The sequence below is a fragment of the Mastomys coucha genome, unplaced genomic scaffold (assembly GCF_008632895.1).
Source record: "Mastomys coucha isolate ucsf_1 unplaced genomic scaffold, UCSF_Mcou_1 pScaffold22, whole genome shotgun sequence".
Taxonomy (NCBI): Eukaryota; Metazoa; Chordata; class Mammalia; order Rodentia; family Muridae; genus Mastomys; species Mastomys coucha.
The window spans coordinates 42,109,615-42,128,438 of record NW_022196905.1 but is presented as its reverse complement, the minus strand read 5'-3'; the positions used below and the strand labels follow the sequence as shown (position 1 = coordinate 42,128,438).

The 18,824-nt window shown below is 37.4% G+C and overlaps 1 protein-coding gene across 7 annotated transcripts in view; it reads right to left on the bottom strand.

Annotated features, from left to right (window-relative positions):
* The window catches only part of Slit2 (slit guidance ligand 2), a 331,000-nt gene that overhangs the window by 20,932 nt on the left and 291,244 nt on the right, over positions 1-18,824 (bottom strand). For all 7 annotated transcript variants that reach the window (XM_031342214.1, XM_031342213.1, XM_031342216.1 and 4 more), the window contains 4 exons: positions 11,314-11,407; positions 4,200-4,337; positions 3,869-4,109; positions 2,545-2,675 (listed from right to left, as the gene is read on the bottom strand). In XM_031342214.1, the coding sequence (XP_031198074.1) occupies positions 2,545-2,675; positions 3,869-4,109; positions 4,200-4,337; positions 11,314-11,407 (604 nt within the window). The remainder of the gene's footprint in view (positions 1-2,544; positions 2,676-3,868; positions 4,110-4,199; positions 4,338-11,313; positions 11,408-18,824) is intronic.

The following is an 18,824-nucleotide window of genomic DNA, read 5'->3' as shown; positions in this document are numbered from 1 at the left end:
AAAAAAAAAAAAAGAAAAAGAAAATAAAATAAGAAAAAAAAATAAAACAAAAACTAAAACAATCCCTTGTTCCCTCCCCACTCCCCCTGCTCACCATCCCACCCCCTCCTGCTTAGTGGCCCTGGCATCCCCCTACACTGGGGCATAGTAACCTTCACCGGGCCAAGGTCCTCTTCTCCCATTCATGACTGGCTTGGTCATCCTCTGCTATATGCATGCTGCTGAGTTATGAGTTCCCCGCCTCCCTACCCCCCATGTGTACTCTTTGGTTGGAGTTTTAGTTCCTGGGAGCTCTGAAGGTAGAGAGTTCCAGGGCAGTCAGTGCTGCATAACAGAGAGGACTTGACTCAAAAAAAAAAAAAAAGCATATATGATGTCATAAAAGAGTTAAGAGATAGATCTAAGTAGTTCAGGCTGGCCTTGAACACACAGAAATCCACCTGCTTCTGCTCCCAAATGCTGGGATTAAAGACATGTACCACCACACCTGACCTCCACTTTTTTTTTTTAAATTGAGTATTATACCTTGAAAATCTCTCAATTTCTTGCTAAGATTTTCTCATTTTTTCTTCCCTGCCTTTCTACCTTTAAGTCTTTAGAATATTAATAATTTTCTTAATATTCAAGTACTAATTTAATATAATATAATACCTAGACATTAGCTTAATTGTTGCCTGTCTTTTTAAACTATGAAATAATGTAATAGCTTCCCAAATTGCATGTTTTAATTTGAAATGCAAGAATTTAAATAGAACCTGTTGTCAAGACCAAGTAATATGTCTCTATTACATAATTTTCTAATAGAAACATGAGCTTTTAATTTTAAATGGAGAGTGTGCAATATAATATTGTTTTTATAACTGTCACAGGACATACGCTATTTTTCATTGAGGTAAAAAATGGCAGTGAACATAGAATCAAACATAAAAAGCCCTTTCCAGTAAACCTTCATTTGAGAAAATCACGGGTTCTTCCAACTTATCTAGAAATATTTTGGTATATTTTATGTGAATGCTAGCTTTACTATGCCAACCCAAGAATCTTTATTATGGTTTGGAATGGTTCTATAGTGCACCATTGTCATCAAAAAGCAAAAAAATAAAGTAAAACAAAATGGACCGCAAATTTATGAAATCTTTTTATGGGCTGAAACACTATATACTTTGAAGCCTAATGAATACAAAATGTTGGCTACAATTCATCAACATTTGGAGGTGAAATAACCATTGTATTCCACTTGAAAAGCAATAATTATGTGTCTGTTTTCATGCTGTAAATAATCCCAAGTGACTTAGCACACCACCAAAAGGACTGAAAAATTCTACTCATGGCTGCAACTGGCATCTACACTACCTGAACTGTTTGAAGGAGCCAATGAGCTATGACGCTTTTTGAAACACATTTCCATGTTCACAGACAACATCTATAAGATTGAGATCACTTTCTATACTTCATGCCACAATCAACATCTAATCACGTGTGTGACCAAGTGTGTGTAGCCTACTGATGTGTTTTGTTCCCAAAAACAGGGCATTCTAAATGTGCATCAAGTTGGATGTGGTGGCATGTGCACACAGGACACAGAGACTGGTGAACCTCTGAGTTGGAATCCAGCCTGGCCTACAGAGAGAGCTCCAGGACAGGCAGGACTAAACAGTGAAACCTTGTCTTGAAACAATAACATCAGCATAAATATGAATTAGTATTTAAAAAAGAGAAAAATTCACACAGAGTAAACAAATGAACAATAAAGTGTGAACTATATTTTTACTTGGTATCATCCAAGGAGAGCTGGAGAGAAAGAGATTTGATTTTACTTCTCTCCATTGCAACATTTGTATTGCATTGCCTACGCTAAGGCTATTTGTCATGGAGGAACATACACTTACAACACTGGGATTTTTAAACTCTTTATGAAAGAGTGAGAACATAGTTTTTCCCTACAGTTGACTTACTTAATTTATTTGAGTTAACCTGCCTGGAAAAACTATGCATGTAAATAATGTCTGTTACATGCTTGGGGATTATTGGTACTAAGGGTATTATAAAGCTGACTGCAATAGCTTGAGTATACCATTAAATTCATTCCTAAAATATATAACCTCCAATGCAACAATGTTGAAGGGTAGGGAATAGGGAAGCTACAAGATAATCAAGCCATGTCTCGCTCTTCGGGGAGAGAGTGGGTTAGTCAGCATGAGTAGATCCCCAGTGAAGGGAATATACCCCTCTTCCCTCCCCTTATCTCTAGCATGTATTTCCCCCCTTTCCTTCTACCATAAAATGATACCACTAAAAGGAACTTCTTTGCAAGATGTGGGTGTTCTGATCCTAGTTTTTCTCGTTTGCAAAATATAAAACAGAAATCTCTGATTTTTATGTTCCTTGGTCTCAAATATCCTGCTTTAGCCATTCATAAAGAACTAGACCACCTGCTGTCACCAAATACTATCCCCATCACTTCCCATTACACAACTGCAGAAGAGCAGCAGTTCTTCATTGAATAAGTTCTTTCACCTTTACCAGTAATTGAGAGATCTTCACCTGTAAATGGCAGAAGCCGGGTGAGAGCCGGTGTCATAGCTGGCTCGAACTCGCCCTCGATAGAGTTCCACGGCAATGTGGTCTTTGTCACCCTTATACAAGAGGATGCCGCTGTCTTCATCTGTGGCAATCTAGTAGGAGGTAGCCCTGATGTTAGGATGCACAGTCAACCAAACATATTCATGCAAAGAAGCAGGCTGCTAAGTGAATGGGGGGTTCATTATGGTTTGTCTTGTGGGTATGAGAAAAAAAAATGTTTGTTGAAATTGCTGCTTACAGGCAGTTTGATAAATGTTCTGTTGTAAATAAATTCATAAATAATTAAGAAAACCAGTAACAAATATCTAAGAAAACCTGTTAGATGTCATGTCAGAATTGTCTTTACTGGAAAATGTTGTGTATCTGTATTTTTTTTCTCCTAATCTAAGCTTTATTCTTGACACTTACTAAATATAACTATATTAAGGATAACCAGTACAAAATTATTTACACTCATAGTATGTGCAGAGAGAAATAGGAAATATCTGCTTTTGTATTGATTTTTTTGCCTTTGGGGGGCTATTAAGGGACTTAAGTTAAAGTTAGAATTTAAAAGTCCTAATACCAGTGTACTTTACATAATTGTTCAATGTGGCAAGCATGAGAAGGTAGATGGTGTGAAGAGAAATTCTTAAGGGAACTTGGCTCAATCCCAGGATTCTTGCCCCATAATTTTAGATGCCATGCCTGTATTGTCAGTGTTAGGGTAAAAAAAAATAAAAAGAGAGAAGTCTATAAGAAGAGGGTCAAAGCCACTTAAATTTAAAATATAGTAAAGAAATTTGTTTACCAGATAAGACAAGTATGTATCCCCATTTTTCCAAATATTCTACATTATCCCTAATCTCATACAATTCACACCTCAGGGGTATGAATGACTTGCTTAGTGTTAATCGTCTTTGTGGTAAGACATTAAAATATTTGTTAATTCTATTGACTCTTTCTCAGAGCTTTGGGTGAAGGGTGACAGACGACAGAGAGCCAAGTTAAAAGGTGGTGTCTCAGCTGTGTACCTCTCAGTTGCAGGTTTTAAAGAAAAGCCTTTCTAGTGTGCGGAGAAGAAATGGCAGGGCCATAAAAATTAACCGGCAAAATACCTTCATTTAAAGTGTCAAATCAAGTGGCAACTTTGGTCCCCAGCCCCCTCCCCACTTTAATGAATTAACATACTGGCTCCTATCTTATTTTGAAAACATAAATCTTGAAAGGAAAACATCTGAAGCCTTCACATGTGGAAGTTTTTCTTCAGCTCACTGGGGGTGGGACAAGGGGGGAGATCTCTCACCTGAAGTGTGATGTTTGTCTGAGGCCGAACCTTGGCTGAGGGAATCTGAAGATAGGACTCTTTGTTTACAAAGTTCACACTGACCAATTTCTCACACTTCTCTCCCAGGTAGCCAGGCAAGCACTGGCATATTGGTTCATTTATCCTGATGATACACTGGGCTCCATTCTGACAATCAAAATTATCACAGGGGCTTGTGCGAGGGAGGACCATGGGTGGAGAAAACTCACAGAACAAGCCACTAACAAATAACAAAGAAACATCAGGTTAGACTAGATGTGTCAGAGTCCTAGATATCTCCCTACACATAAACGCATTCTCAGGTTCTCACCTGTAGCCTTCAGGACAGACACATGTGTATCCATTCACTGCATCTGTGCAGTGAGCACCGTTTTTACACTTGTTATCTTGGCAGTCATCAAAGTCAATGTCACAATGCTCGCCAATGTATCCTGGAGTGCAGTCACACCTGTTTCAACAAGGAGATAAAGTTTCAAACATGACTGAGCCAAAAGATCATGAAGAGCCATGGCATTTCATCTGGCTAAAATAGCATTATCTCAATGTGAAAACTTATTTACAAGTCTTGTCCTTCTGGTTAATGGATGTCTGCACAAGATAGGTTGCACTGGGAGGCATGGCTGTCTTACTTGAAGTCAGAGGAATGATTCACTCCTTAATGATCAGGAGCAACCTAAATCTAACTACAAAGACATCACTGTACCAGGGTTTCTTCCTCACTTCTGTCTTTTCTCTCATATTGTACTCATTTTCTGTTCTTTTTAAAGGTCATTGTCTATTTGGATGATGGCAGTCTTATATGTAAATTTACAAGGATTTTAAACATGCTGCAAGCATCCTGCCTGTTCTTCCAGAGGGCTAGGACTGCCGTCATATGCTACCACGGCTGGCAAATTTACAAAGAAAATTAAGTGTATTTTGAAAGTAGTAAGAGTTTTATTTTGCCACAAACTATATAATACTAAAAAAGAATATAGTGAAAGGAAATGAAATCAACTAAATTGGACACCGAGTTTTAATTAATGATTGTGGAAGAATTGGGTCAATTTGATGGGTTGTGATATTGGATCAAGTACAAAGTATCTGAGGTCAATTCTATGGGCAATTTTTTTTTTTTTAGCTTCTTCCTTTAAGTTATATAGAGGCAAAATGGTTATCCATTCTATTACTGATGGAGGACTGGGGTAATGGAGATTATACTCTTTGAACATCTTCTTCATCCTACTACACATTTTAAGAATCTGGATCCAGCAAACACATTATACCATTCTACAGCTCTGTGATACAGATAACATTATACCCTTGTACAGGTATATATATTATTGGAGAAAAGGCTCAAGCCTTTATCCAGTGACATACACTTTTAAGTCACTCTTGTGGGAAGTGGACCTTGGTAGGGAATTTGACTAGACCCTTGACCCTAAGCTACTACACCACACTGTTGTAGAAACAGTTTTGCTCAATCTTCCCTTTAAAAACTGTGCTCTGGTGCCAAGCACTGCAAATCCATCAGTAGCATTAAGGAAACCAGGACTTTCAGATCCTCTAGTGAAATGTCTTACAGCACATGCAATGGTTTATAGAGCATTGTAGTACGCAGTTAATCATGGTGACAGCTACCCATGCCATGAATTATTCACTGAGATTTCAGATACAAACAACAGTAAAACAATGTGTTTTATGTTGTGCATCCTTCTGAGTGACATCAGATCCTGTCCACTCTGTCCAGCCCTGAGAACTTATCATCCACTTAACCATGCTGGATATCTGCTACCTTTCCAACAAGAACTAAGCTAGGTGTTAATAATTGCATCCACTTTTACAACACTGAAGTAAATGTGTTCAGGACACCTTTACGTAGTAGCCATAATCAATATCACCATGCCTATTGCTCACATATTGTAGGCACAGCATCATTTCACATATCATAGGAAAGATGAGCAGAGTACAGTACAATACTTAGAGACCAAGGGAATACCTCTATATAATTTTCATTTTAGTACCTTGTTTAGAAGTTTTGTTATTAACTATTGCTCATCTCTTACTGTTCCTCCTTTGATAGTTGCATTTTATAATATTTAAGAAGCATAATGGAAAAAGTGTATATGGGGATTGTCAGCATCTGGTGTTTCAGGCATTTCATGGATGACGGTTATATGCCTATATCTGTTGTGAAGTTATAGGGACATTGGAACTTGCACAGTTATGGCCACAGATGGGATAACGCTTGTGATAGCCCTCTATATCCTCTCTTTCCTCAGAGCATTCTTTTGTCATGAGTGTGCTTCCTTTGAGTTTAAAGGAGGGTTCGTTTCTATTTTATGTGTTTGTTTTTGTTTTGTTTTGTTTTGTTTTGTTTTTTGTTTTCGAGACAGGGTTTCTCTGTGTAGCCCTGGCTGACCTGGAATCACTCTATAGACCAGGCTGGCCTCGAACTCAGAAATCCGCCTGCCTCTGCCTCCCAAGTGCTGGGATTAAAGGCATGCGCCACCACCGCCCGGCATATTTTATGTGTTTGTATACATATATGTATATATACATGACAGAAAACCATGGTTTTATCCATTGAATTTTGGCTTTGTAGTTAAATAGAGTTCATATTCTAGTCTGGCTTCATTGTTAGGTCTATTTTTTTCCCTCTAACAAATCAGTATTTCTGTTTTCTAGCTTAATGAAACTATGTATTTCAATACTTACCACATGATGTTTAATATATGTACACACTGGATAATAATGCCCACAATCAAATTAATTAAATATCCATCACTTCATTGTGATGGTGAGTATTGTCTACTTGACAGGAGTCACTTGGGAGATGGGCTTCTGGGCATGTTTATCAGGGATCTTCTGGACTGTATAGGTTAAAATAGGAAGGCCCACTTATGGTGGGAGGTGCCATTCCCTGCCTGGGATCCCTGACTGTATAGATGAAGACAGGGGATTGAACAAATGTGTGTATTCCCATTGCTGTCTGCTTTCCTGTAGTCGATGTAATTAATGTTGCTTCATGCTTCTGTCACCTAACCACCAACCAATGTATAGATGAACTACATTAGATGTATACATTGGATTGTGGGCAGAGTAAATGCTTGTGTCACCAAGTTGTTTTTGTCAAGTGGTTTTGTCACAGCAACAGGAAAAGAAACTAACATACCTTGTATAAATTACCTGATATATATATAAATATATATATTTATAACTTTTATGGCAAGAATAATTATGACTTTATCTCTTAGCAGATATATGGTACTGTTAACTGCAGTCACTGTCTCTATAATAGATAATAGAACACACTCATCATCTCCTCCCTATACATTCTTAAGATTGGAACCTCATATTTCTCCATTCTCATTACCCCTAAATCATGGCAATACCCTCTACTCTGTTTCTATGAGTTCAACTTTTAAAACTCCAAATGTAATTAGCATCTCACATCATCTGTCTTCCTATTTCCAGATTATTTCACATGCTGTAAAACAACATTTTAACTAAGGCACTTACCATCCAAGTGGCCCTCTCTAACCTACAATATTGTATAATGTCGGCTCTACAGGTATGTTAAATATTAAATAAAATTCTATGTAGAAAGTCACTAACATTTATTTAGGTATCTGAATGATCAAAAAGTGGCTTCGATTTTCATAACTATGAGTCTAGATTTTTCTAGAAAGGTTTTTATATGTGTTCTCTACTAATTATGCAGTATTCTATAAAATATATATTTAAATGAATAAAAATAGTTTAAAACTACATGATTGAATGTGATATATCTAAACACCAAGGGTATTGTCTAAAGATGCAAAATATGCAAAATAAGTTTATTTACTGGCGAATTGATATATTAAAACAAATGGGGTTACAGTTCTTCTAAGAGAGCCATGGATGTTGCATGTATGTTTTAGGAACAAAATGAGCTCATTCAGAGGCATGCTTGTATTGAGGCTGCTTGGCTTTAATACTAAATCACAATAAAGAGAAGTACACTGCAAGCCTGAAGTTAAATGGACCCTAAGTGGTCATACACATTCTCAAATGGATGGATGGGGCCCTGGAAGGGAACTTCCATCAATGTTAATGTGGGCAGCGCCACTGAAGTGCTGAACATTAGAAAGAAGACGGGCTTTGAAACACTCTGAATTATTTATCTGAGAAAAGATATCAAAGTAAAAGATAAGAGAACCAAACACTTAGCTCAGTAGCTGTCTAGGAGATATTTTATGCTCTCTTTTCCCAACTACTACTTTTTAAGTCCCTTAGAACTAGCAGCTATATCATGACCGATTATTCTGTCTGTCTCTTGCTTTAAAGCAGGAAGGAACATTTAAGTAAGAATTTCCCATCTCTCCTATGACCAAAAAAGCCTATCAACTCTCTATAATTCTACTATCTGATGAGGAGTGAGGGAGGAAATATAGAATGTAAAATAGAAAAAATATCTATATATACTGTTTAGAACTCTAAATGCTAACTAAGAAAGATGTGTTCTTGAAAATACTGCTTATGGCGTATCATGCTCTAAAAATATCTCACAGCAATGCAGGAAATTTATGAAGTGTATGACAGAGCATGAAAAGTCAAACCAGCTCTGTCAACTTACTAATAAGAAAATGAAATTGAAGTAGCATTACAACTTGTCCAAACAACATTTCTCAGTAAAGTTTTTCTCCACCAGCTTCCGCTTGTTTGGTTTTCAAGACCATTTTCTTTCTGCAGCTATGCTTCCCACAGTGCACAATTATTTATGAGACAGGAGTAATGGCACTCACTCTGACTTAACCTGTTTTCAGCTCAGCTACATACAACTCTAAAATGAGCTCATGAATTACTGGCTGGTGAAAACAGAGGGCCTTCAAGTCAGTCCATCTAGCTTGCAGCTTGCAGCAAGGCACACTCTTGAGAGTATACAACCTAATTGCTAGTAATAGAAAATACTTAATTAAGAAGCAGTCCTTTGTTTAAAACGAGCTCCTCTCGGTTAACATTGTTTCCATTAAGTCTTACTAATAACGTGTCTTAGAATTACACAAAGTCCTGTGGAAGCTGTTTATCAGATACAGTGTCCCAGGAAACCATCCTTGTTAATTCTCTGCAAAGTGGTGATGTTTGCTCCACATAAGTGATGTAGATTTGATGTGCCAACTTCTACTGTGGGCAGATGAAAGGCACTGGGAGGTAAAGCAATTGTTGTGCAGAGCCATGGATGGTAGAACAAAATGCAAGGCAGCATTGTGTATAAAATGAAAATTTTTAAAAAGAATTTTAGTTTTTGGCTAGAATTGGAAATTAAATATAACTAAAGATGGACTCAGAACTACATCCATTTTTTGTTTGTTGGTTTGTTTGTCAATAAGATAGTGAATATAGTCAAGATGTGTTACAATTACATCCATATATTCTGAAAAGTTAAATTTTAGAACAAATTTACTGGTAATATTGGGAACAGAAAATTTTGTAACTATTTACTTCACTAACCACTCAAAGACAGTGGTCTCTGTCAGCACTGAGCTCACATTGGCCCTCTACTCTGAATATGTGATAATCCATTTAGTAATTATCTAACTCCTTGCAGGGCCTAGGGTTGCTATCTATTACTTTTGCAACCCATGAGTCTAACTGAACAAATCACAGGTTTGAGGGTATTCTAAGCGACTTGCTAAGAGCCTCTCAAAAATATAATTACAAGTAAAATGACTGGAGACACAGATGAGGGCCTTTGTCTAGCAAATGCAAGGCTGAGTTGAATTCTTAGCATTAAAAACAAAATACAGAAGTAGAGGCTCACAGTCATCCATTGGACTGAGTACAGGGTCCCCAATGAAGGAGCTAGAGAAAGGACCCAAGGAGCTGAAGGGTTTGCAACCCCTTAGGACGAACAACAATGTGAACTAACTAGTACCCTCAGAGCTCCCAGGAACTAAAACTCCAACCAAAGAGTACACATGGGAGGGGGGACTCATGGCTCCAGCAGCATGCATATAGCAGAGGATGGCCAAGCTGGTCATCAATGGGAGGAGAGGACCTTGGCCCTGTGAAGGTTCTATGCCCCAGTGTAGGGGAATGTCAGGGCCTGTAAGCAGGAGGAGGTAGGATGGTGAGCAAGGGTATGGGGGAGGGAACAAGGGATTGTTTTAGTTTTTTTTTTCTTATTTTATTTTATTTTTATTTTTATTTTTGGAGGGGAACCTGAGAAAGGAGATATTGTAAATAAGAAAACATCTAATAAAAAAATCAAGCTCTTTGATATACTGTTCAAATTCCATTTGCTCATAAAAGGTTTCCCAGACATGAATGAATTTAACTTCTGAGTTGTACTACAAGGCGCCGGTTGTTCCGATGAGAAAGTTAAATATGAGAGGTACATAGTGGGGAAATACTATAGAAATGAAGCATGGTGTCATCCCATACTCTGTGACTACAGATGCTGCACAAACACTGGCTGATGGAGTAGAAGATGCTTTTCTCACTTATCTTATGTAACCATGGTTTCACTCCTGAGTACATCTGTGTCATCTCCTAGCATCCAGTCTAACCTTGATTCCAAGCCAACCCTGATAATAATAAACTAGAAAGTGTATTAATAGGAATATGGTTTCCATGTACCACATAATTGCAAATATTAAGTCTAGTTTGAGCCCTACCAGTAAATTAATGTGTAGCCTTAGCACAGGTACCTGACTTCTCTTGGCTACAGTACCCTTGTGTTTAAAATTTAGGCGAGATGACAGTTAAGTTACTGCCAGTTCTAAAACTGCTGATAGATCATTAATATTTTTCAAGGTTTTATCAAAGACATCATATAATTTGGTATCTAGCATACTTCAGAAATATTGTGAGGGGGAAAAGAAATGATTTTGATTAATTGTTTAGCTCACTTGAGGGAGCTCTTTATGGAGGCTTGTATTAGATCTCAAGAACAAGGTTAATAATGGTCCTTATCAATACTTACACAAAGGCAACACACACAGGCCAGGGCTGAACAGAGTAACCTGGCCACAGTATCTCAGCCTCTATAATCAACTGTTTTAGACCATAGAATTTTCAGTTACGTCAAAACCAATTTCTTTGTTTTAAAATACCTTTACCTAGTGGATGTTAGAAGCTTAATTGGATTGGCCTTTAATTACATGTAAGGAAGCTAATTCAAAGGCGGTTTTGTTGCATAAAGGGCTTCCTAGACATTGTGGTGAACAAAGGCTTTCTCTGTATTATTTATTTATTTACTTTTATTGTGCTAATTAATGTCCATGGTTCACAGATCTATTAGCGAAACTGTCACAAACACTAGGGTACATATGACCCATCCTTTAACCTTTGGCAAAATTGTGAAACTCGGGGTGGTGGAGGAGACACAACCCTCAATGAAATCCCAAGCCCGCAACCCAATGCCCTACTCCACTGTGAGCCCCAACTGGCCTTGGACTTACTTGTATCCTTTTGGAGTCAGGATGCACTTGGAGTCATGCTGGCAGGGATTCAGGTCTTGTGCACAGAAGTCCAGCTTTTCCTCACACAGTTCACCTGCAATAGGGCAAGTCATGTTAGTTCTGCAGTGAGGGTAGGCAGGCATAAGCCAGTAGGCTGCATAACAGCTCATGGTTGAAAACAAGGCAAAAAAGGGCCCACCCCTCAAGTTATGGGCCACTCAAGAAGGTCACAGGCCCAAGTTCAATACTGGTCTTACTGCTAAAGAGGCGCAAGGCATCAGGTAATGCTGGTAAAGTGATATGTGGTTTAGGTGAGACCCTTTAAATCTCACTGGATCAGGAAAAGGACTTTTGAATCTTTTTCATCCTTTCTTCCTAAAGTTTTACATTTAATCACACATTATTCTTAAACTGGAGTATAGCATATAAACATAAATTAAATGAACACCAAAAAATCTATTCAAAAGTAACTGATTCAAAGTGACCAGGGTCTATCTCTACCCAGAAAGGGATTTATCCCTAAGCCTGAAGCCTCCATCACCACACTTCTACTTAGTACCTACTATATGCCCACTACTAACTTGACAAGATAATGGGATTTGGACCAACTTTGGCCTTAACATAAACAAGGTAATATGAAATGGAATCATTTGGCATTTGCGTCTTTTTTTTTAGTTTGGCTTATTAATCTGTAGTTTTATATTTGAAAAATAATCTTTATATTCCCTAATGTCTTATAAATCAAGGCAAAAAAGCATTTTTCTCTCCATGTGTCACTAAAAAGGCCAAGGAATACTTACTAACCATCCCACTATGATATATATACATATATGTCAAGGGAAAGCGACTGTTTGAGATAAATAAAAACATTAATTCTATATACGTTTTAGTTTGTCCACAATATGAATTTGCTTTATAAACATGGAGAAAGGGCAAGGGTCCCTCCTTTGTTTACTTTAACCCTGGCCAAACCAATGAATCCAGGGAAACCACAATTCATCAACACTGTGGGGCTGTTAGAGATGCTGGGGTTATTGCAATAAGGTGAGCAGATCTGCCTTCATGTGTTTCCCAGTGTACAAGCAGAGAGGAATGCTGAGCTTGGACAAGGACCCCCAGGCTGGGTCTCAACTCCAAGTGAAAACACCCCAAATCTAGAACTGACCTTTCCTTCATTCTGAGGAATTGCTCCCTAGATTCTTATTGGTGAATATAATGTGTGAGTGTGTATGTGTGTGTGTGTGTGTGTATGTGTGTGTGTTGTGTTTCTCTTTGAAGATTCCTTTGCAAAGAATTGTCTGTTTGAAATGAACTAGTTTTATTGCTCTGGGCCTCTGTTCCTCATTGATAAAGAGGGTTTTAGAGTTGAAGATTTAAAGTTTAACTGTGTCTCTAAAATAGCCTTTTTGTAAAAGAAAAATTCCTCCAAAGAGATGGATGATGTAGATGGGAAGGTGACAGAGAGCCCTACACTGAGTGACAATACAACATTATGGCATTCAGTGGGAAACAGAAATGTCAGCATGAGCGAAGAGCCCTCGAAGTACCAATAAACAAGGAAGACACAGAAGCCTAAGTACACAGTGAGGGCTCCTCTGGGAAACAGTACCTTGAGCGAACTGCTTTATTTTAGATATGTCTTTAACTGATATTTCTATTGCTTTTTAAAACACAATGGGGACCTTCTGTTTATCGTCTTTCTCAATTCTCTCCTCATATCATTTTTTATTCAAATTCTTACTGCAATCTACGAAGTTGTCTTTAATGTTTATACCATATTCTACCAGTTTTTTGTAATACTTCTTAATTTTTAACTCTCATTGCATTTTTATTAAATGGTCTTTTACTTAAGTTAATATATACCTTAATGACTTTTCTTTTTATAGAAATTCTAACTTTGCTTCCAGATTAAAAAGGATTTCCTATCAGTTTTGCTCTTTGCACAGACTCTTGCCTTTAGATTTCTCTAAAGCCCCATAGGTCTCAAAATGGAGCTGCTAAGACATTTAACCTGACCCTCTTCCTCCCTCTTCTAGTTTTGAAAATTATGTTTTCTTCCATTTTTGAGATTACAATACAATCACATCTCTTTTCTTTTCACTTTTTTTCCTTCCAAACTCTGCCATATACTTTTCTTTTTGGGTTCATGGCTTCTTTTTTAAATAGATTGTTTTTACAAGCATAAATTTATATGCATGTAAATATATATTTCTAATGATAGGCTCAGTCTGTAATGCTATTTGTATGGTTGTTTTTAAGGCTGACCACTTGGTATGGGATAACCATGTAGTGTTCTCTTCCTTAGGGAAGACTATTTCTCCTGATCTCAGCATTCCTTGGTTTTCTGCAATACTCTGATTAGGGATGGGGCCTCTGGGGCCTTTTCCTCATTCACTTTGGAGTGTATGTTGCTATGGTTCTTGTTCTCATGTTGAGCCAGTCATGTTGGTGAGACTTAATGAGTTAAGCCTCTGAAATTAGTAGGAGTCACAGTGTCACCTCAGACTCCATGATCCTCTACTCATAAGCTTTCTGCCCCTCTTCGACAACATTCCCTGAGATGTCATGTGAAGGTCGGGAACATAGAGGAGGATCCTGGTATTAGGATAGAGAGTGAAGCTGAGAGAGATCAGGGGTGAGCCAAGGATGCCAGGGTTCCACACAAGGCCATAGAGTCAGCAATGGACACATCTAATTTAGTTATATAACAGAAGCAAAGGAAAGGAAAGAAACATTTTTAAAGCTATGATGAAGACAATAGACTATCTTCTATCTGGAAGACATATTACTTTGGTCATTTTGTACCAGGATCAGTATTTCTGAATATTTTTAACTCAAATTCACTGTTTAAACTATTAATTTATTTTACACAAAATGGAGCAATACAGAAGAGTACTAGTAGTAACTGGATGAGAGACTATCCAAATTTTCTAATAGCTCAAACTTTGAATTCCAGTTAGGAATGCCTACCACAAAGGGAACAAAATGACTATTAGACAGTGTTGGTGGGCACTCAACTGTTAGGTCCTACCATGGCTACCATCTGCTAGTTCACCTAGATTCAGTTTTCCTTTGGCTTACAGATGTGTGATTTGGAAAAATACTCTGAAAATTGTGGATGCAGGGATGCACAGGGAAGGATGAGGGCTTACAATGCAGGCTATTCTTGAATCTAATCAAAGTAGTTATTTTGATATCATTAATATTGATATGAGGGAGATCAATACAGGGCAGTGATCTAAATAACTGAATTGGAATTCTAGTGTTAAATTTAATCAGTTATGACATTTGTAAGTACAGTTGTAACAAGGAAGGAAGTGTGGCTGGATTCTTGAGTGAATCCCCAGGGTACATACTTGTAAAGTAAAACACACCATTCTTTGAAAGTTTGTGCTTTCAATTTTGTGTAAGAAAAAGCTTGAATAGATTGTACTAATTTTATTATATATGCATCAGATCAGCAAAAGAAGGTGTTTAAATATGCAACTAACCTGATAAACTGCATAGAATTCTATTCTTTAAAATATATCCTGCAAGGACAAGGGATTCCTTTATGTACATTTTTTGGAAATTTCCATTCCTATCAATCATGTACTCAGTGGAAAAAAATGTGAAAGGTTAGCACTGGCTTGCTTGTTGCTTGTGGGAAGATATATTTTAAATGTTAATGAAAGTATAGAAGACACAGGTGACCTAAAGAAGTGAGAGAAAAAAACAACTGCAGATTGTGTTGTGAGTCAAACATGCCTTGAACATTATCTGAGGTCATCTTTACAATTTATTTCGCAAAAATGATTAAGATTGTAGAAAATCAAGATGAGTCTAATAACAGAGGGACTGTATATGTTAGCCTACAAATCATATGTCTGAGAACAGCTAAGATGAACAGATCTGGTTATTTGTTTTGGCTTAATTTTAACTAAATGCAGAATATCAGATATGTTGTAGGGGCCTTATCTGTTCTCACAGTCAACATTAGGATCACTGAGGGATCATTCCTGCAGCTACCATTTATCCTCAACTCATTATGTACAATGAACTAGTGCTTGATTATAACCTAGGCATATCTCCTTGCAAACTATAAAGTTTTATTATTTTTAAAGTATGTTGTTTTGTGTGTGTGTGTGTGTGTGTGTGTGTGTGTGTATGTTTGTCTATGGTTTGTGGATGTGAGTAAGGAGCCCAGGAGTTCAGAAGAGAGCATTGAATTTCTTGGAGCTTGAGTTCAGGTGATTGTGAGCCAGATGATGTGGGCAATGTGAACTAAATCCAGATCCACAGCAAGTACAGTCGGGGCTTTTAATCACTGAACCATTTATCCAGCTTCTTGCTGCATACCCTTTAAACCAGCTCTTGATTATGCAATCTCCTAAAACACTGTTTAAAAGCAAATGGTTGTCATGCTGTAGAGGACATGAACAAGAAAAAAGTGAATACGCATATTTACTCCAGAGATAAGCTTCCTTACATATTCCTGATCCACAGTTGGTTGAGTGTTCAGATAAGCAGTCTGTTGATATGAAGGACAGATTGTACTTATGTTTTCTCCTTATTTCTTCATCTAAGACAGGCCTGTGTTACATACTGCATTAAAATCTACAGTTTTAGGCATTAGAGAATATTAGCAAAGTCAAATAAATGTCAAGTCTCCCATGTAAACATTTAGCATGCTTACTAGTGATAAGAGCAATGAATGATCTAACTTCTGTCAGTAAGTGAGGAGTGATTTATGAACACCAAGTTCCTAAGGATTTCCTCTAACAATCTACTGCTTTTTGGGGCCTACCATTCTGAAACTTGTCTTCTAAATTAGAAATAACTAATTGACTTTCAAGATATGACTGTTAACTATCCAGATGGCCCTCATTTTCTAAAGTTAATGAAGTTCAGTTGTTGATATAGGCGCACATGGGAGTGGTGCAGAGGGTTGTGGCATCTCGAAGATATGTGAGTTACTGACAGCTGTCCTCCTTGTAAAATGTGGGTGAAAGGTGGTTTGTGCATAATGCCGGTGGTGCTATAGGCAAACCCTGTGAAATGAAGTGAACCATAGTTCAGCATAGAAAGGTTTCAGAGAATTGTGAGGTAGGCAGGTCCCTAGATGTCTTATAGGATGAAAAACACAAACAAAAAGAAATGTTTCTTAATTTTTGCTTTCTAAATGAATGCATCAGTGGCTGCTTAATCATATTTGATTCCCACACAGTGTGATCAGTGTTCACAGGGACAAAACCTATCCCCAACAGCATCTCTGTGTTAATTTGTAAATGCACTTAAGACATGTGCATGCACTTAAGACCAGCCATGTCTATGACCTGATTTGAACCTGCAGTTGAGAACACAGCCAGAATTGGCTGGGTGAACCTGGAAGTGCTTGGTGGGTTTTGTATCACTTTTAATCTTTAGCAGTGTCCAGAATTAGATATTTTCTCAGCAAACATCTTATGCACTTTTAGATGGAAAATCTCACCCCTCCAAATAAACAGATCTAGAGAGGAGGTACTTCCTTCAAAGATTTCTATGGATAAAGAATTTAGCCAATTTTAATAGTTACTGCAAGTCCAAAAAGAAATTAGACTCTCTTTTCAAAGTAAATAAATCCAAATGAGAGGGAGTAAAACTGGTTAAGTTAAACCGTTGTTTGGACTCAGTGGTCACTGTGAGTGAATGAGAGCAAATAGTTCCTCTGAAATGTTTTCTGAGATTCAAATACATGGAAGAAAGCCCTGAAAGGTTGGAAGATGAATAGAAACCACATGACCTTGCAAGATTGCCAAAGTCCTTTCTCCAGTTAAAGTGGTTAAAGCTACAGCATTAGCTTTCCTTATTGGAAGACCTCAGCTATGCCCATAGCAATATTGACTTTGAAATGCAGACCTTGTACATTTTGCAGGCCTCCCTGTGTTTATGACAAGATCACAACTATTGAAGATGATGCAGAAAGCCTAAAATTATTGCTAAGAGTTCTTCAGTTTTCAATATGTCTTAGTCCAACACGTTTAATATGTCATTGTACAGGTGTCATTATGCAAGAGCTAAGAGAAATGACCACCTATCCCTACATACAGTCTTTCTATTTATAATGACCATAAAAAGTAAAAACTTAAAAAAAAATAAACTTAGTGAAAACATGGAAAGATCTATTTCATGTGCACATTTTTGTGATAGAGCTATCTACCAAATTCTCATTCTTCAGTCTGAAGAAATAGCATTAGATAATGCAAGGCATGTCTCACTAGGCTTTTCCATAACATCCAGAAATGTGAAAATTTACTACCCCAAAGTATTCCTATAGACTTTTTCAAACATGGAGGAGGATAGGAGTCATTACTCCTCTGTCACAGAAGAAAATAACTAAGTCATTGAGGCTTTATCCTTTTTCATGCTGGCTCTAGGACATGAAGACTAAAGACTATGCATTTACAATCCCCCTAGACCCATATCAAGTATTCTGGGACAAATTATAACACCATTCTAAAAATTATTAATGGTTTAGGCACTGACTAGGTCCTAATAATTTGCAACTAATACAGTAAATTATCTATACACTTGAGTTTGAGGACCATAACTGTTTCAAAGGTCCACAAGGATGATTGTCTCTAGCAATCAGATAAATGATAAAGAAAGCTTGTTTTGCATAAACAATTAGCAATACTGTGTGATATGAAAAATAGCCAAGACTGGAGGTAGCTTCAAGTGGGACTAGTTATAGCAAGAGGTATGAAGCTTATAGTGGATGCTGTAGGTTCAGGTAGATATTATACTTACAAGGTGTACATTCTTGAGTAACCACACACTGAATCATACAGTATCATTGATTTATAATGCTGTTCTTCAGTCTATATCCATAGACTTATAATATCACTGCCATTTCAACCAACCACAATGTTTTGCTTTAAATGAAAATCAGGTCAACAGCTAATTCTTTGTAGCAACAAATATTTTATAAACATTAGTGCAAAACATAGTGAGCTTTTAAAACCTCATGGTGAGCCGGGCAGTGGTGGCACACACCTTTAATGGCCACACAGACAGAAGTAGGCGGATTTCTGAGTTCGAAGCCAGCCTGGTCTACAGAGTGAGTTCCAGGACAGCCAGGGCTATACAGAGAAACCCTGTCTCAAACAAAACAAAACAAAACAAAACAAAACACCTCATGGTGATTTAAAGTACTAAGCTTGTTTCTAAGAATGTGTACACGCCACTAATTAAGTATATATACTCATGGCAGAATAATTTCTGCTGTGATCTGGAGGTACAGTTGGCCTTAGGCATATCATCAATTGTTTTTGTACTTACAAAATGGAAAGAGGATAGTAAACCAAGGAAGTATTAGATACCTTAACAGACAGGATAGGATACTTTCAGTCTAAAAGATGAATGTATTTTTTTTAACTTGTTTTCTAAATTCACTTTTCACACAATATTACTAGGTGAGCAAACACAGTAAGTCACCTGAACACAGCAACAGAGAAGAAATTGCTCAATAACAGATGAGAAGGAGATACTCT